The 16,884-nt window shown below is 39.2% G+C and overlaps 2 protein-coding genes and 1 long non-coding RNA gene across 3 annotated transcripts; all 3 read right to left on the reverse strand.

Annotated features, from left to right (window-relative positions):
- Positions 1-6,772: 6,772 nt before the first annotated feature.
- LOC136258487 (uncharacterized) lies at positions 6,773-9,472 on the reverse strand. The gene is made up of 2 exons (XM_066051801.1): positions 7,933-9,472; positions 6,773-6,879 (listed from the first exon to the last, which is right to left on the reverse strand). The coding sequence occupies exons 1-2, from the start codon at positions 9,470-9,472 to the stop codon at positions 6,773-6,775; spliced, it is 1,647 nt and encodes a 548-aa protein (XP_065907873.1).
- A 1,273-nt stretch (positions 9,473-10,745) lies between these two features.
- On the reverse strand, positions 10,746-11,441 carry LOC136257192 (uncharacterized). The gene has a single exon (XM_066050264.1). It carries the CDS (start codon positions 11,438-11,440, stop codon positions 10,769-10,771), a length of 672 nt encoding a protein of 223 aa, XP_065906336.1. The 5' UTR covers position 11,441; the 3' UTR covers positions 10,746-10,768.
- A 4,061-nt stretch (positions 11,442-15,502) lies between these two features.
- LOC136259060 (uncharacterized) lies at positions 15,503-16,702 on the reverse strand. Its single transcript, XR_010703170.1, has 3 exons — positions 16,061-16,702; positions 15,829-15,912; positions 15,503-15,634 (listed from the first exon to the last, which is right to left on the reverse strand). It is a non-coding gene; the product is annotated as an uncharacterized lncRNA (long non-coding RNA).
- Positions 16,703-16,884: the final 182 nt, after the last annotated feature.

Genomic DNA, 16,884 nt, shown 5'->3' on the forward strand with positions numbered 1-16,884 from the left:
TAGCTAACTAGCTATAGCTACTATATAAGCTAATACAATAATTATACTAGCTAGCTATACTAATAATCATTTGAAATAAACTTTGTTGCTCTTCTCTGGACCTGCTCAATAAGTGTGATGTCCTTGATAATTATGGTTAGGTTTCCAAATTACTGAACAGTATATAACTTGCGATCTCACTAAGGAAATATACAAAGTTCTCTTGGCTGTCACTGTTTGATGCTTGCTAAAGCTGCGATGGAGCAGTCCTAGCATTCTGTAGGTCTTAGGGATTATATTTTTGTAGTGTTGATCCCAAGATAGGTCTGATGACATTATAATACCGAGATTTTTATGTGAACTATTTGTTAAAACATGTGTGTCAGCTATTTTGTAATTAGTGATGATTTTTGCATTAATATAGGTGGCCCGGACACTCTTTTTAGGATTAAAGAACATATTACATCTCGTACTCCACAAAGTTGCTGAGTCTAAATCATTTTGAAACAGTGAAATATCTCCAAGACTACAAACATGCAGTATTATAAATCTTGGTGTTGTCAATGCCGGAATAGTAAAGTTTTACTGATGGTAACACAAGATGGTAAATCATTCATGTAAATAATGAAGAGTAGGGGTCCCAAAATACTCCCTTGGGAACCCCAGATAGAACCGGCTAGGAGGTAGATAATGATTGACTGCATGCCAAAGCTGTAGCTACATTGATTAGTTATACATAGCTGCACGCAATCACATGATTTACTCTATATAGCTAGAGATACTGTATACATGTACTTGTAGCTACTGTTTTATTAAACTGATGCTATAGCTACATAGCCAAATCACAGCACAGGTTAGCAGTTATAGTTGAATGCCAGTGAATGGCTTGATTTCCTCCATCAACATGTATAATTATAGTATTAGTCGCATAGGTATGGCTAGCTATGATTATTAAAAGTGCATGCGCGCCTATGCTAACACTACGTACGTTGCACATGACTTTATAAAGGGGAAACATATTACCCGGGGAAACACATATCACTGTGACTTGTAGGTCGCTAGCGAGTTAGTGATATGTGTGCGGGGAAACACGGATCCCTAGGGATATGTGTGCGGGAAACACGTTACCCGGGGAAACATATATCACTGTGACACCGGATCAAAAGATTCGCCTTAAATTTTAGATTTGAATGGTACCGATCCTATTGGAATCCGACCAAGAACGACGGGACAGTGCCGGAAAAGAGTTATAGAATTATTATATAGATGAGAAGACATACAAATCCACAAAAAAACCTCGGTCTCATGCGACCACAAAATACTAGTTTGAAAATGAACCCAGTGTGGGAATGGCAAGGGTGGAAAAAAAATGACCTACAGATATATAAGGCTATACAGTAACTACATGTATAACATACAAGTAAAAATTAGGACTACAGTAATTACGCAAGTACTAGGTTGGACACAGCCACTCCCTGCAATCTCTCGCCAAAAAAATTCTCTGGGATGCTGCAACACACACCTTTGAGGCATCATCTAGTAGTTGTCTTACTGAGGATTTGGCAATAGACAAATCCTGGTCAACAAAACGGAAGTGTTGGTACAGAATATTGATGGTAATGCCCTAGCACACTGATCTCAACTGAAGGTCTCATAATAGTTGGTAATATCTAGCCGATCTAGTTCCGATAGTATTTGGTGGTACTCAATTTACTTCTTATTGTTTTACAGTGATTTAATATCATGGACTACTCCAACTTGTTTAGTACTTTTTTATCGATGTGCTATGGTGATGGGGTCTATTCTACGGAACGGAACGGAACGGAACGGAACGGAATGATGGACTAAACTACGGAACGGAAAGCTTTCTCAAATTGAAGCTTGCAGCTTACTATTGCTGTACAAGTTGTCGGTGGAACTTCCAGCAGGCAATAAATATAAAACGAAATTAAGGATCGACTGTGGGTTCTTCTTGGTTGTCATTAGTAACGAAGTACTTATTGTGGGAATAGCTGACTCAATGTGTTCATCTTCGGATGTATCAAGTAAGGAACTTAATGCATGACTTGTTTTAACTAGTATGTGAGTTGTTTTTGCTTACTTTGACTTTAGAATGTACAGTCTGGGGCCCAGCCTTTCTAATCAGCATAAATCAGTTTGTAGCTACACTACAAAGGAAACAAGTATGGTGACAAGCTGAATCAACTTAGTCTAAGCAGAATCTAAAGGAATTTTGTGCAGTGTGTGAGGAGCAAACATTCAGATACCTCAAGGAGGCTATATTGTGTGAAAATTAATGATTCAATAACAGAGTAGTGGACTAATGCCAGATATCTCAGGCTGAGTATAGTGAGTTGGATCCAGGATGGGGTCTATTTTACAGAATGGAATGCTTTTCTGAGTCAAAACCTGCAGCTTGGCTAGCTGCTATCATTGCTGAAATTGCATTTTATCATTGGAACCTCCAGGAAAATGGAATAGGATAATAATAAAATATTAATAGCTGTCTCATGCAGTGATTTTTCTACTACCAGATATATCAAGCAGGTCTCTTCGGTTCATTTATTGCATGGCCAAGGCAAGTTTTGTTACTAGAATACAGTAGCTGATTGGATGTCATTTGTTTCTGCTGATCTTGACAAGATAAAAGACCACTCAATTTCTTCAGTTTCAGAGCATAATATCCACAGAGAAATTAACTAAAAAGTTACTGGTGACAGGAAAAGGCTAGGTGATAATGACTTTATTTAGTCTAATAAACAGAATATATGGTTGATTGAGTGAGGCATCACTTTCAGAATGTTCAGACGACCAGTGATGAGATGCATGGATTCATCAATTTTTTGTTGCAGTTGGAGGCATTAAATATCCAAAAGCAAACTGACTGTATAATACTAATTCACTTTCTTTATATTTTCTCAATTTTGAGCCTGTATACAAATAATTAATTTTTTCTTAGTCAATAGAAATCCTAGAATAAGATGGGAAAGAAAATTTATCGTTGTTTACCTATACTGTACAACTTCAAAGGAAAATGAAAAAACATACAGACAAATCAATAAAATTAGTACAACTAGAATTACAGATTTAAATACTTAATATGAATTAGAGCCTTTACATAATTATTGCTCCTTGTAGATGGAAAAAAACAAACACTGGTGAAATCTTGGTTAATATCTACAGTGGTTGGAGATTAACAGGGTGGTAACCTCTTGAATATGTTGCAAAGTGGAAGTACAAATCAAAACGGGATATCAATTTCATTATGAAAAAATTGTATACATAAATAATCTAGCATTACTGTATTCGTTTGTCCTCCACTTAAATATGCTACAAGTGTTGGTACATTGGCAGTCTACCTTGAAATCTCAACTCTAGAGTAGATCCAATGCAGAGCAGCCCACACTGTAACAAATACATGTGATCCCACTGTAATTTCATGGACCAGCTGGACTGGGAATCACTTGAAAATAGACGAACAAATTTAGCCGTTTTGTTTGAAGTGAAGCATGTGAAATGTTACACTTAAGAAATCCTAGGATTCATAGGTGATATGTAATTAATGTGAGTGTTCCATTTCAGGTCTGACTAGATACATTCAAATCACACACACACACACACACACACACACACACACACCTTGGTCCAAATCACATTTGCCTGGTGGCTATGGGCATGGTTTCACATACATTGAAGGCTTATAATTGAGATTTGGTTGATCTTGGAGTTTTGGCATTTATCCTGATCAAGTCTAGCAGTCAGACACATCCTTGAATTTGTGCAACAGAAAAAATCAGTTTACTATTGAATACGGCATTAGTCCACTGCACCGGCTGTTAATAACTCCATACATACACTTCAGTGATGTTTGCAGAATGTAGCCTCCTTGCAGTCTGCCTAAATATTTGCTCCTCACACACTGCACAAAATTCTTCAAGTTTTAATTCAGCTGGCTCTTTCCTGTTACCAGTGTCTTCCTGCTTGCTTTATTTGTACACTGACATGACTTGAAAAGCCGGCCCAGACTGTTTTCTAAAGTCAAAATAAGCAAAACAGCTCACATAAAGTGCCCTTCTTGATATATCCATAGATGAACCATGCATGGATGAACATCACTGATACAGCTCATCCCACAATTAATACTTCGTTACTAATAACAACAAACAAGAACCCACAATCGATCCTTTAATTCTTTTTATCTTATGTTTAATCACCCACTGGAGGTGCCACTGATAACTTGTAAGGGCAGTTTCAGCAATGGTAAGTTGCAAGCTTCAATTTGAGAAAGCGTTCCGTTCCGTGGTTTAGTCCATCATTCCGTTTCGTTCCGTTCCGTAGAATAGACCACACCTGCTATAGTCCCAACTCTAGTTGAAAATTCCAAAATTTTCCGTGTATTTGTTTGTTACCTTTTTAAATAAATAATTTTATTATGAATGACTGATGAACCCATGCACACCGCATCTGGAAAGGCAAAGCGAGCCCCAGCTATATCAATTATCGTCTGAAAAGTGAAGTATCCATTACGCTTCGTTGTCAGCTGTGTTAAAACCGTTACACAGTATTTCGAATCAAGAACTGTTCCAAAAGCATCTCTGCAATCCACGCATACCAAAAAAATCGTTCCGCGCGCCCCAATGGTATTTATTATCGTCTGAAAAGTGAAGTATCCATTACGCTTCGCCGTAGGCTACGTTCAACCCGTTACGCAGCAGTACGAATCAAGAACTGCTTGAAAAGCACCTCTGCAATCACAATAGCCACGATGAAAAATACGGACGATTTCCGTTTCGAAGGAATCCATCACGTAGTCTCGCGTGGCCAGATCACCTTTTCTCTGCACGGCGCTTATCGATTGCATTATAAGCGTCTGCTCGAAAAAGGGTCTGGTGACAACCGAATTGACAACTCGTTCTGGCCTAATTTGTCAGCGACACCTGGACTTACGTAAATCGGCATCAACGCCACCTGTCAGCCGCACAGGAGTTACAACTTCTGGAGCGGGCGCACCATACAGCTTCCGTTCACAAATCGTTATCTACAGAAACATGTAGGTAACAAGAACGAGTTGTAAATTCAGTTGTCACCATATCCTTTTTCGAGCAGGCGCTTGTAATGCAATCGATAAGCGCCGTGCCGAGAAAAAGTGGTCTGGCCACGCGAGACTATCCATCACGTGCTCGCGCCAAATCGACACCTCGCGCATTTAGCTGCTTTTTGTCTTTTATAAATTAAATTAGGCTTAACTTCTAGCTAGAGATCGGGGAGGATGGAAGTGCCATTAGGGCGGGAAATAAATTATTATTATTATTAAAATTATAATTAGCAAAGCTCACCAGGGGCAACACGCTAATGTCCATTACAATTATACACAATACCAATCAGATTGTTCTTAAAAGTGTCAATGTCAATCTTGTCAATATCAGAGATAAGTAGTTGGTTCCATTGAATAATTGTTCGTGGTAAGAAAGAGTACTTGTAAACATCGATTCTTGTTGGTAAGTGAAATAGCTTGAGGAGGTGGTTGGAACGAGTGTATGATACTGGAACTGATGGAGGTATTGAAGTATATAAAAAAGAACACCTTTCCCTGTCAGCAAAGATAAATGGGACGCAAAGGAGGACACTGGTAAGTCTATGTCGAATGCATTGTACGTACTGCAGTATGCCAAAAGGCACCTGTCGGGCCAAAGCGACGTCGAACAGTGAAAAAATCAAACTCGCCGTAGCCTTAGCCGTTATCGAGTTACGCTTGTCTGAAGGCATCAGTCAGTTACTCAGTCAGTAGAAAATTCCGTTGAAAGTTACGTATGGAAGTTACTGAATATTCCCAGTCACTGTGTATGTGGCCGGGGCTTCTTTTACTATCGGCCATGCTATGGTCTGTCAACATGGGGACTTAACCTTTGTGCGACACAATGACTTGCGTGACATCACGGCAGGTTTATTGTCAAGGGTGTGTTCAGATGTTGCTACTGAGCCTCCCTTACAGACCCTCAGTGGTGAAGTAATCACTCCCAAGTCTGCCAACCGACAGGATGATGCCAGGGCAGATATTCATGCATGCGGTTTCTGGGGACGATGACAAAGTGCCTTTCTTGATGTAAGGGTATTCCATCCTAATGCACCAAGTTACTATAACCAAGAGTACATAATAATAGAAGAGGGAGGAGAGTGTCTAACTCTCAATATAATCCATACAAACATACTGCGCTCAAACCCTCCTACTTCAATCCATAAAACTTATAGTAATAATTCAATACATTTAAGTGAACAGAAGACTGTTGATATTTCCTAATTGAAGCCGTAGAAGTGCTACAACCTCCTTCATAGAGCAAGCCATTTGTCACCTTTGGTGGCTATAGTTGATTGCGCAAGGTCTGAGCGCAGTGAGTTTGGTGAATCCACTGAAATTAGACACTCTCCTCCCTACTCTATTATTATGTACTCTTGCCATAACTCCAGCATACCATCTATATATCGTCGTCATGAATTACAGAAGCAAGAGTATGGCGAACGTGACCGGGAGGTGGAACAGGCTTCCTTTAACCTTTAGTATTTCCACAACCGGCGGAATGGGAAGAGAAGCACTGACATTCTATCGTCGTCTGGCCGACATGTTTTCTCACCACAGCTCAACATCTTATAGTGGCACTCTAGCGTGGATTCGCTGCACATTGTCCTTATCATTGCTTCGTTCTGCTACAATATGCATCCGGGGAACACGATCCATCCTTCATCGTTCCAACAATGCTTCCCCGGAAATGGGCTATATTGCTGGTCCTAGGGACTTTTAGTTGTCCCCCTTTTCAGTTGTCCAGCATACTTGTTCCTTGGTGCTGGGAGTGGTAGGCAAGGGCAGTACATCTAGTCCTAGTCTCGCCCTCAGACCACAAGGGTCTGGTGACACGCAATACAAACTATAGGCAGTGACGTATACGACCGAGGAATTCATCGGTCGCCGATCAGATTCGAGTACGCCTCTGACGTCAGATATTCCTATACTTTCACGCAACTAGAACTCACTTTGTTCTTTATCGCTGTGTCCCATTCACCGTCTACACCGATGCTTTTTACGGTAACATCATGGATCTTTAGAAGCGCTCCATCATTGCTGACAATTTGAATCCCTGCCTCAGATTACGTAATACGTGATGTCATATGAAAATTGTAAGGCTTTGTTTTATACTGCCTAGCGTTTCTATTGCGTGTCACCAGACCCTTGTGGTCTGGGATCGAGACTAATCTAGCCGGGAGTTTTAAAAAAATTAAAAATAAAACAAAAAAATTTTAAAAATTCCGTTGAATAATGTTTTTCTAAATTCCGTAGCAACTTGTTGAAATCGTTTCTGGTAGATCTGAAAGCTTGTTTGAGCTCATTGGGCTTAGCTTTCCAGCTGTCCAGCATTTTAACACCTAGTACTGTCCGCTTAGCTTTACCTCACCCAGGGCTACTCACAAGGGGGGAAACTGGGGCATTTTCCCCGGGCCCCAGCCTGAAAGGGGCCCCAGGAGGCCCCATGAAGGGCCCCTTGAATACCTGTTGAAAAGATCGATATACTCTAATAGAACAGTCAGATCTAAATACTCTAATAGAGCAATCACAGTGTTCTTCAGAGGAGCAGTGTAGCAAACTTATAGATGGTGAGGTGTAGCTATTGTCATTGTTAGCAGGTCATGACCTTTTTTTGTCTTCAACTTACAGCTTGGGTGAAGTTGTGATTCAGAATGGAAACCTTCTTGCCTCTGAAGCCTCACTTTAACTCTTTGCCCGGGACCCCCTTTTTTTTTTCTTTTTTGAAACCATCAGAATAATGATGAAATGACAAAATTACATACAGAGCCTCGGACACATGCGACTACAAAGATAAGATCCGCGTAGGCATGGCAAGAATACATACAAAAATAATTAACTACAAAACTTAACTTAAAGTGTCCAGGTTGGATTACTACGTGCATAAAAGATTCTCTGAGAGGAAGTTATAGCCACAGCAGCTGCTCTATCAAGCAATGCTTTCGTCTTGGAAAAACTCAGATTTGAAACTCTTTTCATAGATGTTACTGTCTCTGTAAGGTAATGGCCAAGGCAACCAATTTCAACTGTGTGGTAATGACTAACAAAACCCAAGCGGTCAAGCTCAGCAATAATTTGCAGATATTCTGGCTTCTCCTGCTTACGTTCTCGTGCAGCAGAAAGGTCAGCACGAGAATTAAATGGGCAGGTAAGTTCCAGAAGTACAACAGATTTCATTTCTGCATTATATATAACAATGTCAGGTCGGTGAGAACACACTAGTACAGCAGGGGGAATGGTGGCAGGAGGAGAGTCAGACGCACGTTTGCCATCCAAATCAGCAAATATTTCTACATTATCCAAACAAGCTTGCAACTCAGACATCAAACATAATAAAACAGCATCATGACGAAAAGTAAACCTGCCTTGCTGCAAAGCCACAGGACACCCATTTAGCACATGGTGACAAGTTGGACGAGGTGACAAACAAAGTGAACAAGTTGCACCAGTTTGTATATGCCAGCGACGTAAATTTAACGGAGTTGGTAATGTATCTGATGAAGCTCGCAGCACAAACGAAAGCTGGCCTGGATGAAAACCCAATAGGAGTCGATTCCACAGCTTAGAGTCAGCTTCCAGAACAGCACTTGATTCAAATTTACATTGAACAGAGAGAGTGTCCAGCTTCTCTTTGCATAGTGTCAATTCTCTAGAAATGGCAAGGTGTTTGCTAGCTGTGTAGAGCTTGCGAGCCGTAGGAATAGAGTCCAGTTGAGCTCTGGCTTCATTGAGTAACTCCTGATGAGAACTGTTAATCTGGAGGAAATTGGAGGAAAGATCCACTTGTAAGGCCAACTCCTTAATCATCAGATCTGATGAGGAGGAGATGTTGGCAAGTAAACTAAGTTTACACTGCTTTGAAATTGAACGCACACTAGGACAGCAAACACCTGGATAGTTCAAGATCACACGAGTGGCACTGCGAGGTAAACAGAGCCAACGTTTCAGGTATTTAGTAGCTAGATTTTCCATTTTATTGATAGTGGATGGTCCAACACTATCAACAGTGAGATGGAATCTGATGATTGAGAGAACATAATTCCTATAAATCCATACTTGGTACTCAGGTCTTAATGGCAAACTATCAACTTTCTGTATAAGGTCAGAGAACCTAGCAAACATAGCTTTGCCAGAAGCACTTTTGGTAGCATGAGCAGAAACTCCAATCAACTTCCCCAAAAATTTGGTCGGGCCATCTAAGATAGTTTTGGTAGTACCACCAGATAGAGTTATTCCACAAGAACAAAATTTTGTGCCATCAAACAATAAGGAAACACATTTAGATGGCTTCAGTTTTAAGCCAACATCACCAGCTTTCGAGTCTATTTCAGTTAGCACTTTAGTGTGAACTTCTTTAGATGTAGAGATTAAAGTTGCTAATTTCTTTGGGCGGCCCTGACCTAACCAATACTGCCTCATCGTTGTAAGAGAAAATTGAGGCTGGTTTTTTGGTGATACTATTTCGTGGGCTACGTCTACTCCTTTGTGGTCCCTATATATACTATCATACAGTACGACAGTAACTGTATAGTAGGGACCACAAAGTAGTAGGCATGGCCCACGAAATAAAATCACCCCAAAACCAGCCTCAATTCTCCATGACGACGATGAGGCAGTATTGGTGAGGTAAAACTAAGCCCAAATAAGTTTTAAGATCGACTCGAAATGCTTTCAAGAAGTTGCTACAGAATTTTCAAAAATTTTTATCCAACGGAATTTTCTACTGACTAAGTAGCTAAGGCCAATGAAACTTGATTAGCAGTTTCGCGTCATCGCCCGCATACTGTTTATATACCCGCATGGAATTTCATTATTGGTAATTCTGATCGAAATACTCTAATAGAGCAGTCACTTTTACTTTAATAGAGCAATCAGCTCTAGTGGGAAAATCACTTGTTTAGATAGCTTAATATTCTTATATAGATTAGTAACGTACTTTAGAAATTTAATGCAATGTAGATCTCCCTGTTTTTTTTTTGGCAGAAATCTTCATGTTTGGGGTGGGTGTTGTGCTTTTAGAAAATAATGAATAATGAATAATAACCGCCCGCCCGCATCAATTTTTCAAAAATCTGAGCGAGAAACTGGTAATCAAGTTTCATTGGCCTAACTGATTGATGCCTTCAGACAAGCGTAACTCGATAATGGCTAAAGCTAAGGGCTTGATTTTTCACTGTTCGACGTCGCTTCGGCCCGACAGGTGCCCTTTTGGCATACCGCAGTACGTATAATGCATTCTTCATGGACCCACCAGTGTCCTCCTTTGTGTCCCATTCATCTTTGCTAACAGGGAAAGGTATAGATTTGGCGCGAGCACGTGATGGCTTCCCTTCGAAACGGAAATCACCCGTATTTTTCATAGTGGCTATTTTGATTGTAAAGGCGCTTTCAAGCAGTTCTTAATTGTATTGCTGTGTAACGGGTTGAACCTAGCTGACAGCGAAGCGTAATGGATACTTCACTTTTCAGACGATAGTTAATTTGGGGCGCGACACCATTTCTTTTGGTATGCGTAGATTGTAGAGGTTCTTCCGGAAAAGTTCTTGGTTCGTATTGCTGTGTAACAAGTTGAACGTAGCTGACAACGAAGCGTAATGAGTACTTCACTTTTCAGACGATAAATGATATCGCTGGGGCGCGCCCCAAATGCGGTATTTCAGATGCGGTATTGGTTTTTTTTTTTAAGATTAGAACATACAAATAACAGTTAAACAATTAAATCAAAAACTGAGTCTCTGATTGCACCAAGGCCACAGGAGCACTTTTGATGTAACGACCTTGTGAAGATCGTGCTCCTCTAATGCATTGGATTGCTGAACGCAGTAAACAAAATGACAATCTACATCTAATCCATCCTAATACTGTGGCATAAGGGTCATTCCATTTGTCAGACAATAAACTCGCCAATCGCTTGTAAAATACACTGGCTTCATGGCCCATTCCCCCAGAAGCAGAGAACACTAGAGGGGTAAAAGAACTGTGTTCCACTTCACGGATTCGCAACTCATAAGCTCTCTTCTTTGTTATTTCGTGTTTCCTGTAACATGACTTAAGGGTGGTTCCACTGTTGGATGGTGCAAGTGGGTTAAAAACTCTGACGTCCGTATAACATTTTTCATAACGACTACCCCAAAATCCATTCATGGCAATGTCCAAGCGTGCACCATCCTGAGTGTTGGCTGTCTTCTGTTGAAATCTTTCATCACTTAGAGGCTGCAGATGAGGCTCAACCTCCACATCATGGCACACTTCAGATATCAATTCAGCTGTGATATCCCTCACTTCGTTGTGGCGTATTGAAGGGAATCCACCCTTCGGACAAGATAGGGCATGATCAACAGAAAAGTTGGTACCACACGCACAGTGGGAAGGTGTACGAGAGGGCATCCAGCCATACCTCAAAGCAAGGGAATCTTGAAAGGCAGTCTTGTGTAGGGAGACACCATGTTCCTGCACAGGTAGGGAAGTAAGCCAGCTTGAAGCACCCTTTTCCTGTGCTAAAGTAACAGCCCTCTGAAGAGTGGGAGTAAGCTTAGAGAACAGTTCCTTAGAAAGAGTGGACAAATTGATAGTCTTGGATTGTTTAATTTCAAGCTTACGGGAGTACAGACTACAACGAGTATCGGCAGTATAGCCAAAATTCTGTGATAAAATGAGTGATCGTAAGGGTGCTGTGACATACATTGAAGCAGAAAACTCAATAGATGATAAAGAATCAGGTGCAACAATGCCTAGACCACCAAATCTAGTTGGAAGGGCAAAGAGTGAACGTAGAAGAGCACCAGTAGGGTCAAGGCCAGTCAAGGCTGGAATAAACTTTGTCAATAAGGTTTTCTCGAGTGACTGGAAACTAGAAGATGTATCAGGGATGTACGTGTTACATACAGCCAACGGCTAAATAGTCCATGAGTAAAACATGTATAAGCAACATGAGGTTGGGAGATAGCAATGGAAGAGAGTGTATTAACTTGTATTAACTGCGGTATTCGTGGGTTCACTAGTCATAATTATTATTATTATTATTATTTATTAATTGGTATAAGGAAGACAAAGTCTTATAAAAACCAATCTCAAGTACATCTAAATAAAATCAAACCGGCGGTCGTATAAAAATACATCTAATTTAGTCTTAAAGATCAGTACATTAGGTGCAGATACAATTTAATGGGGTAAGGTGTTCCAATCATTGACGATTCTCTGTGAAAAACCATGACCTCTAATAGTAGTGTTGAAGCGATTTTTGTAAAGTTTGAGTCCATTAGATCAGGTGGGGTTGGTATTAACAGTAAAAAAATAGTCTTTGTCCACAGATACTATAAATTGTTCAGGATTTTGTAAGTCATAATCAGATCCATTCTGGTTCGACGGTAAAGTAAGCTGGGTAGATTAAGTTCTTGGAGTCTTTCAGAGTATGTCAAATTATAGAAGGAGGGTATAAGTTTTGTGGCTCTTCTTTAAACTGCTTCTAATTTACGGATGTTTTTCATAAGATGAGGGTTCCAGGCACTGCAGTTGACGCATAGTCCAAAATTGGGCGTAACAAGAGTAACGTATAATAATCTTATTGTGTTGGCATCCCTGGAGGCAAAGGTATGTTTAATAATTCCCAATACCCCGTTAGCTTTCATTACAATTTGATTAACATGAGATGTAAACTTCAAATCTTTATCAAATACTACACCCAGATCTTTTTCCTCCACAACCATGGAGATCATATTTGCTTCATTTTCGGATGAGAAATAATACTGTGTTTGATGAAGAATGTCCAATTGTGCTGTAGTGACATTTAGGAAGGTTAAGGAAGGATAGCCATGTGTCACACCATTGCAAAGCGGAATCAATGTCTTCTTGCAGAATGGAGGAATCTTCAGATGAGCAGATGGGGCGATAAAGTTTTGTGTCGTCAGCAAAGATACCCAAATAGCTCTGTATACAGTCAGGTAGGTCATTGACATATATAATAAATAAGATGGGACCGAGCACACTACCCTGCGGGACACCACTAGTGACAGTAGACCACTCAGAGAGTGCTCCATGAACAACTACTCGTTGCTTCCTGTTTGATAAAAAAGCCTTAATCCAATGAAGTACCGAGCCATTAACACCATATGCTTCTAACTTAGTCAGCAAACGTCTGTGGGGAACCTTATCAAAAGCTTTTTGGAAATCTAGGTACACAACATCAACACTAGTTCCATCATCGATACACCTAGTCCAGTGTTCCATAACAGTCAATAGCTGCGTCTCACAAAATCTCCTGCTACGAAACCCATGTTGCTCATTGCAAAAAAAGTCATTTGCTTGGAAGTAAGACATTATCCTATTTTAAATAATTGACTCAAGCATTCTGCAAAATATTGAAGTAAGGCTGATTGGGCAATAATTGCTAGGAAGATTTGTATCATCTTTCTTATGAATGGCAGTGACTGATAATAAAATTATTAAAAAGTTAACAAACAAGTAAACGAAAAAAATTGGAATTTTTAACTAGAGTAGGGACCATAGCACATCGATAAAAGTACTGAAACAGTTGGAGTAGTCCATGATATTAAATCACTGTAAAACAATAAGAAGTGTTATATCCCTACTGTGCATTTCCATTATGGTATCTTGAGCACAGTAGGGCTATAACACTTCTTATTGTTTTTCTGTGATTTAATATCATGGACTACTCCAACCTGTTTCAGTGCTTTTTATCGATGTGCTATGGTCCCTACTCTAGTTGAAAATTCCAAATTTTTTCGTGTATATGTTCTATACCATATGTGACCGGGCCTGTGAAAACAGGGCATGTGGGCACAAACTACACCCTATCACTCTACAGCTCATATCTCAGTGCTGGAAACATATATTTCCATTCTGTAACTTGCATTATGATGCCAATTAAATACTTACTAAGAGCAGAAAATTGCAATGTCATAGCATAATGGTACAAAATGTTATATGTGATGAAAGTGTGAAAAAGTCGAGGAAAAAGTAGGTAAAAATCATGTGCCCACATGCCCTATTATCGCAGGCCCGGTCACATATACCATAGATAATAGAGTAAAGGGATAGGAAACGCAATAACGTGACGTCACAAAATACGTACATTTCTATTGGAATTCCGTGTAGTACGTCACGAACATACTCGTTACGCTTGCTGCGCTTGTATCAAAGAGAAACAAATTGTTGTAACGACAGAATTTTGTAACCAACGACTGTGAAACTTCGCTACAGTGAACTCAAGTAAGTAATCGAGGGAATTAGGATGGTACCAACCCTCAAGGAAGTTATACGCAAAAGTAAAGGAGATTGAAAGTGAAAAAAACGGCCCAAAAATTACTTTAAACCACTTTACTTTCTTCGTAAATATATTCTATCCTTTTAACTGTGATAAACCTATTCCTTACCATTTAACAGAGGGAACCAGAGGAAATATCGGAGCAAAACAGGAACTGTTGCTTGAAGAAACGACTAAGTATCTTCCATTTTTAACCAAAAGTTTTAACCACCTTGCAGTACAACGCAACGGTAAAAGACTGTGTTGGTGACACGCCTAGCTTACCACAAGATTCGAAAGTGGAACCGGCTATAAAAGAAGCGGTATGGAAGAGGCATGAAGGTACGATGAGCGAAAGTGTGACAGCGTGTAACAATCACGGTTAATGCGATACGCTTTGTTACAAAATCTACGGTCTGAATTCTCTCGCCAAAATCTCTCACATAGGCCTAAATACTTACTGTAGTCTGTTGGATTACTATTTACGCTGCTTAGAACACTAATTCTCACAAAACTGTCTTGTCCTTTCAAGTCACGCGTAACGGAAATCAAACCGGAAATCGCTTGCGTTTCCTATCCCTTTACTCTATTATCTATGCATATACGTATTTTGTACCGTACGCGTATACGGTACGATTTTCCGTACCATACGCGTACGGTACAGACATACGCGTATGGTACGTACCATATGCGTATTATGCAGTGTCTTCTAGCCTTGCCATCACCTAGCTACAATAGGCTGTCTTTACAAGCATTTCTAGCTAAGTAAACTTAGAACACAACACAATAATCTGCTTACTACTGAGCTGTAACTATAAATTTATTCATCAGCACACACATGCATTTTATCCTTGCCATGCCCATGTAATACCCACTATAGTCCTATACTAATGTACCTAAATCTTATGTACATGATCTCACTTTGTCTGCAGAACTTTACATAAATGGTACTGTGCATGTATGTTGCTTTATAGCTATCAGAAGCATGCAGATGGTCTTATATACTCAATTATAAGTGTGGATAACTGACAATTTACAACAGAATTGGGTAAATAAGCAAGGAGAACAATTACAACATGTATGGTAGCTAGTAAGTTCTAACTGAATTATACATATACTGCTTGTGCAAAGCTAATAAATAACTGGAAAAATGAACTTCGTAATTATAAGTGTCATCAGTTGTGCAACATGGCTCCTCACTCCATGTATTTGCATTTTTATATACTATGTACACTCTTCTTCTTTTGAGGATCCAATTTCTTGTTTACATACTTTTCTTGTTTATACATACTGTAAATAGTATATTCATCACACTGGACCTACAGCACAAATTAATGTGGATGTTGTTAACTTTAAAGAGTACATTCAGATAAGAGTAGCTAAACACATTGTCTTCCCATCCACAAGTATATGACAGTAAGTAGCGAGTAGCTATACAATGCACTTAACAATTAAACAATGCTACTTAATATACATTCATTACTGAACTATACATTAGAACTCATAAACTCACCATAAATTTCTGCCATGTTATGTTTTCCTACTTCATCTCAGTAGGCAATGCACATGCCTCATTCAATAGCAAAGATTCAGCGAACTAAAATTTTAAAAAAATTTATTGCACAATTAATTACTATGCACATCAGTCTTAGAGTATAGCATGTCTAATATTGCTATAAGCTACAGCCATGCAGATTTGCAAACTAAAACATTGCTTTCTCTACAGTTATATCTCTTTGCTATACCTCCCTCAATGTTATTGTATCAGCATTCTCCAGGTCTTCCTCTGTCTGAGTAATCATTACATTGTACTTCTCGAGCTAATCTGATTAAAATTGTCTGCTCAACACACCTTTAGTGCCACCAGGCATAAATATCCATTGTTAAGTGGAAGCTATAGTGTACTAACAAATTAAAGGTAAACAATAGATTATATGTAGCAACAATAGAATAAAATATTTAATGAAAATATATATATGCCTGAAAAAATTGGCTCCATTTGCCAATGGATGCAAATTATTTAATATGGTTGCTATGTTGTAACCAATCAGAATGCAGTATATGGATAATTATATCAATATCTTATGTTTATATTTAGCTACAATGCTACCTCTACTGCATGGCTTAGCATTTATATCACTATGCATTCCAGTTATATTCATTGAAAAATTGTGAATATCAATATGTTGGCACAATTCTACAGCCTAAAAGAAATCAATGTCTTTTGTCCTAAATAATGCTTTAGAAGATCAAACTTCAAATTTCAGTTTCTGAGTAAGACAAGGAGCATACTGCTCTTGTTTTATGTTGAAGGGATAATTGGGCACCTTTAAACCCAAACACATTTTTACAAAGTTCATTTATACAAGTATGAAACCCCTAGTAGAGTTTTGGGTAATGCCTTTTGTCGGTATTCAAATCAATTACACTGTGGAGAAATGAAGTCATTTATTATAAAAATGCAAGATGGAAATCCATGACAAATAAGGCAGTAGACAGCAGGACGAGGCAATAAATCAATATGTACAAAAGTCAGAAGACATCAAGAAAATAATCCACAGGTGCTTAC

This window comes from Dysidea avara, chromosome 6 (assembly GCF_963678975.1).
Source record: "Dysidea avara chromosome 6, odDysAvar1.4, whole genome shotgun sequence".
Taxonomy (NCBI): domain Eukaryota; kingdom Metazoa; phylum Porifera; class Demospongiae; order Dictyoceratida; family Dysideidae; genus Dysidea; species Dysidea avara.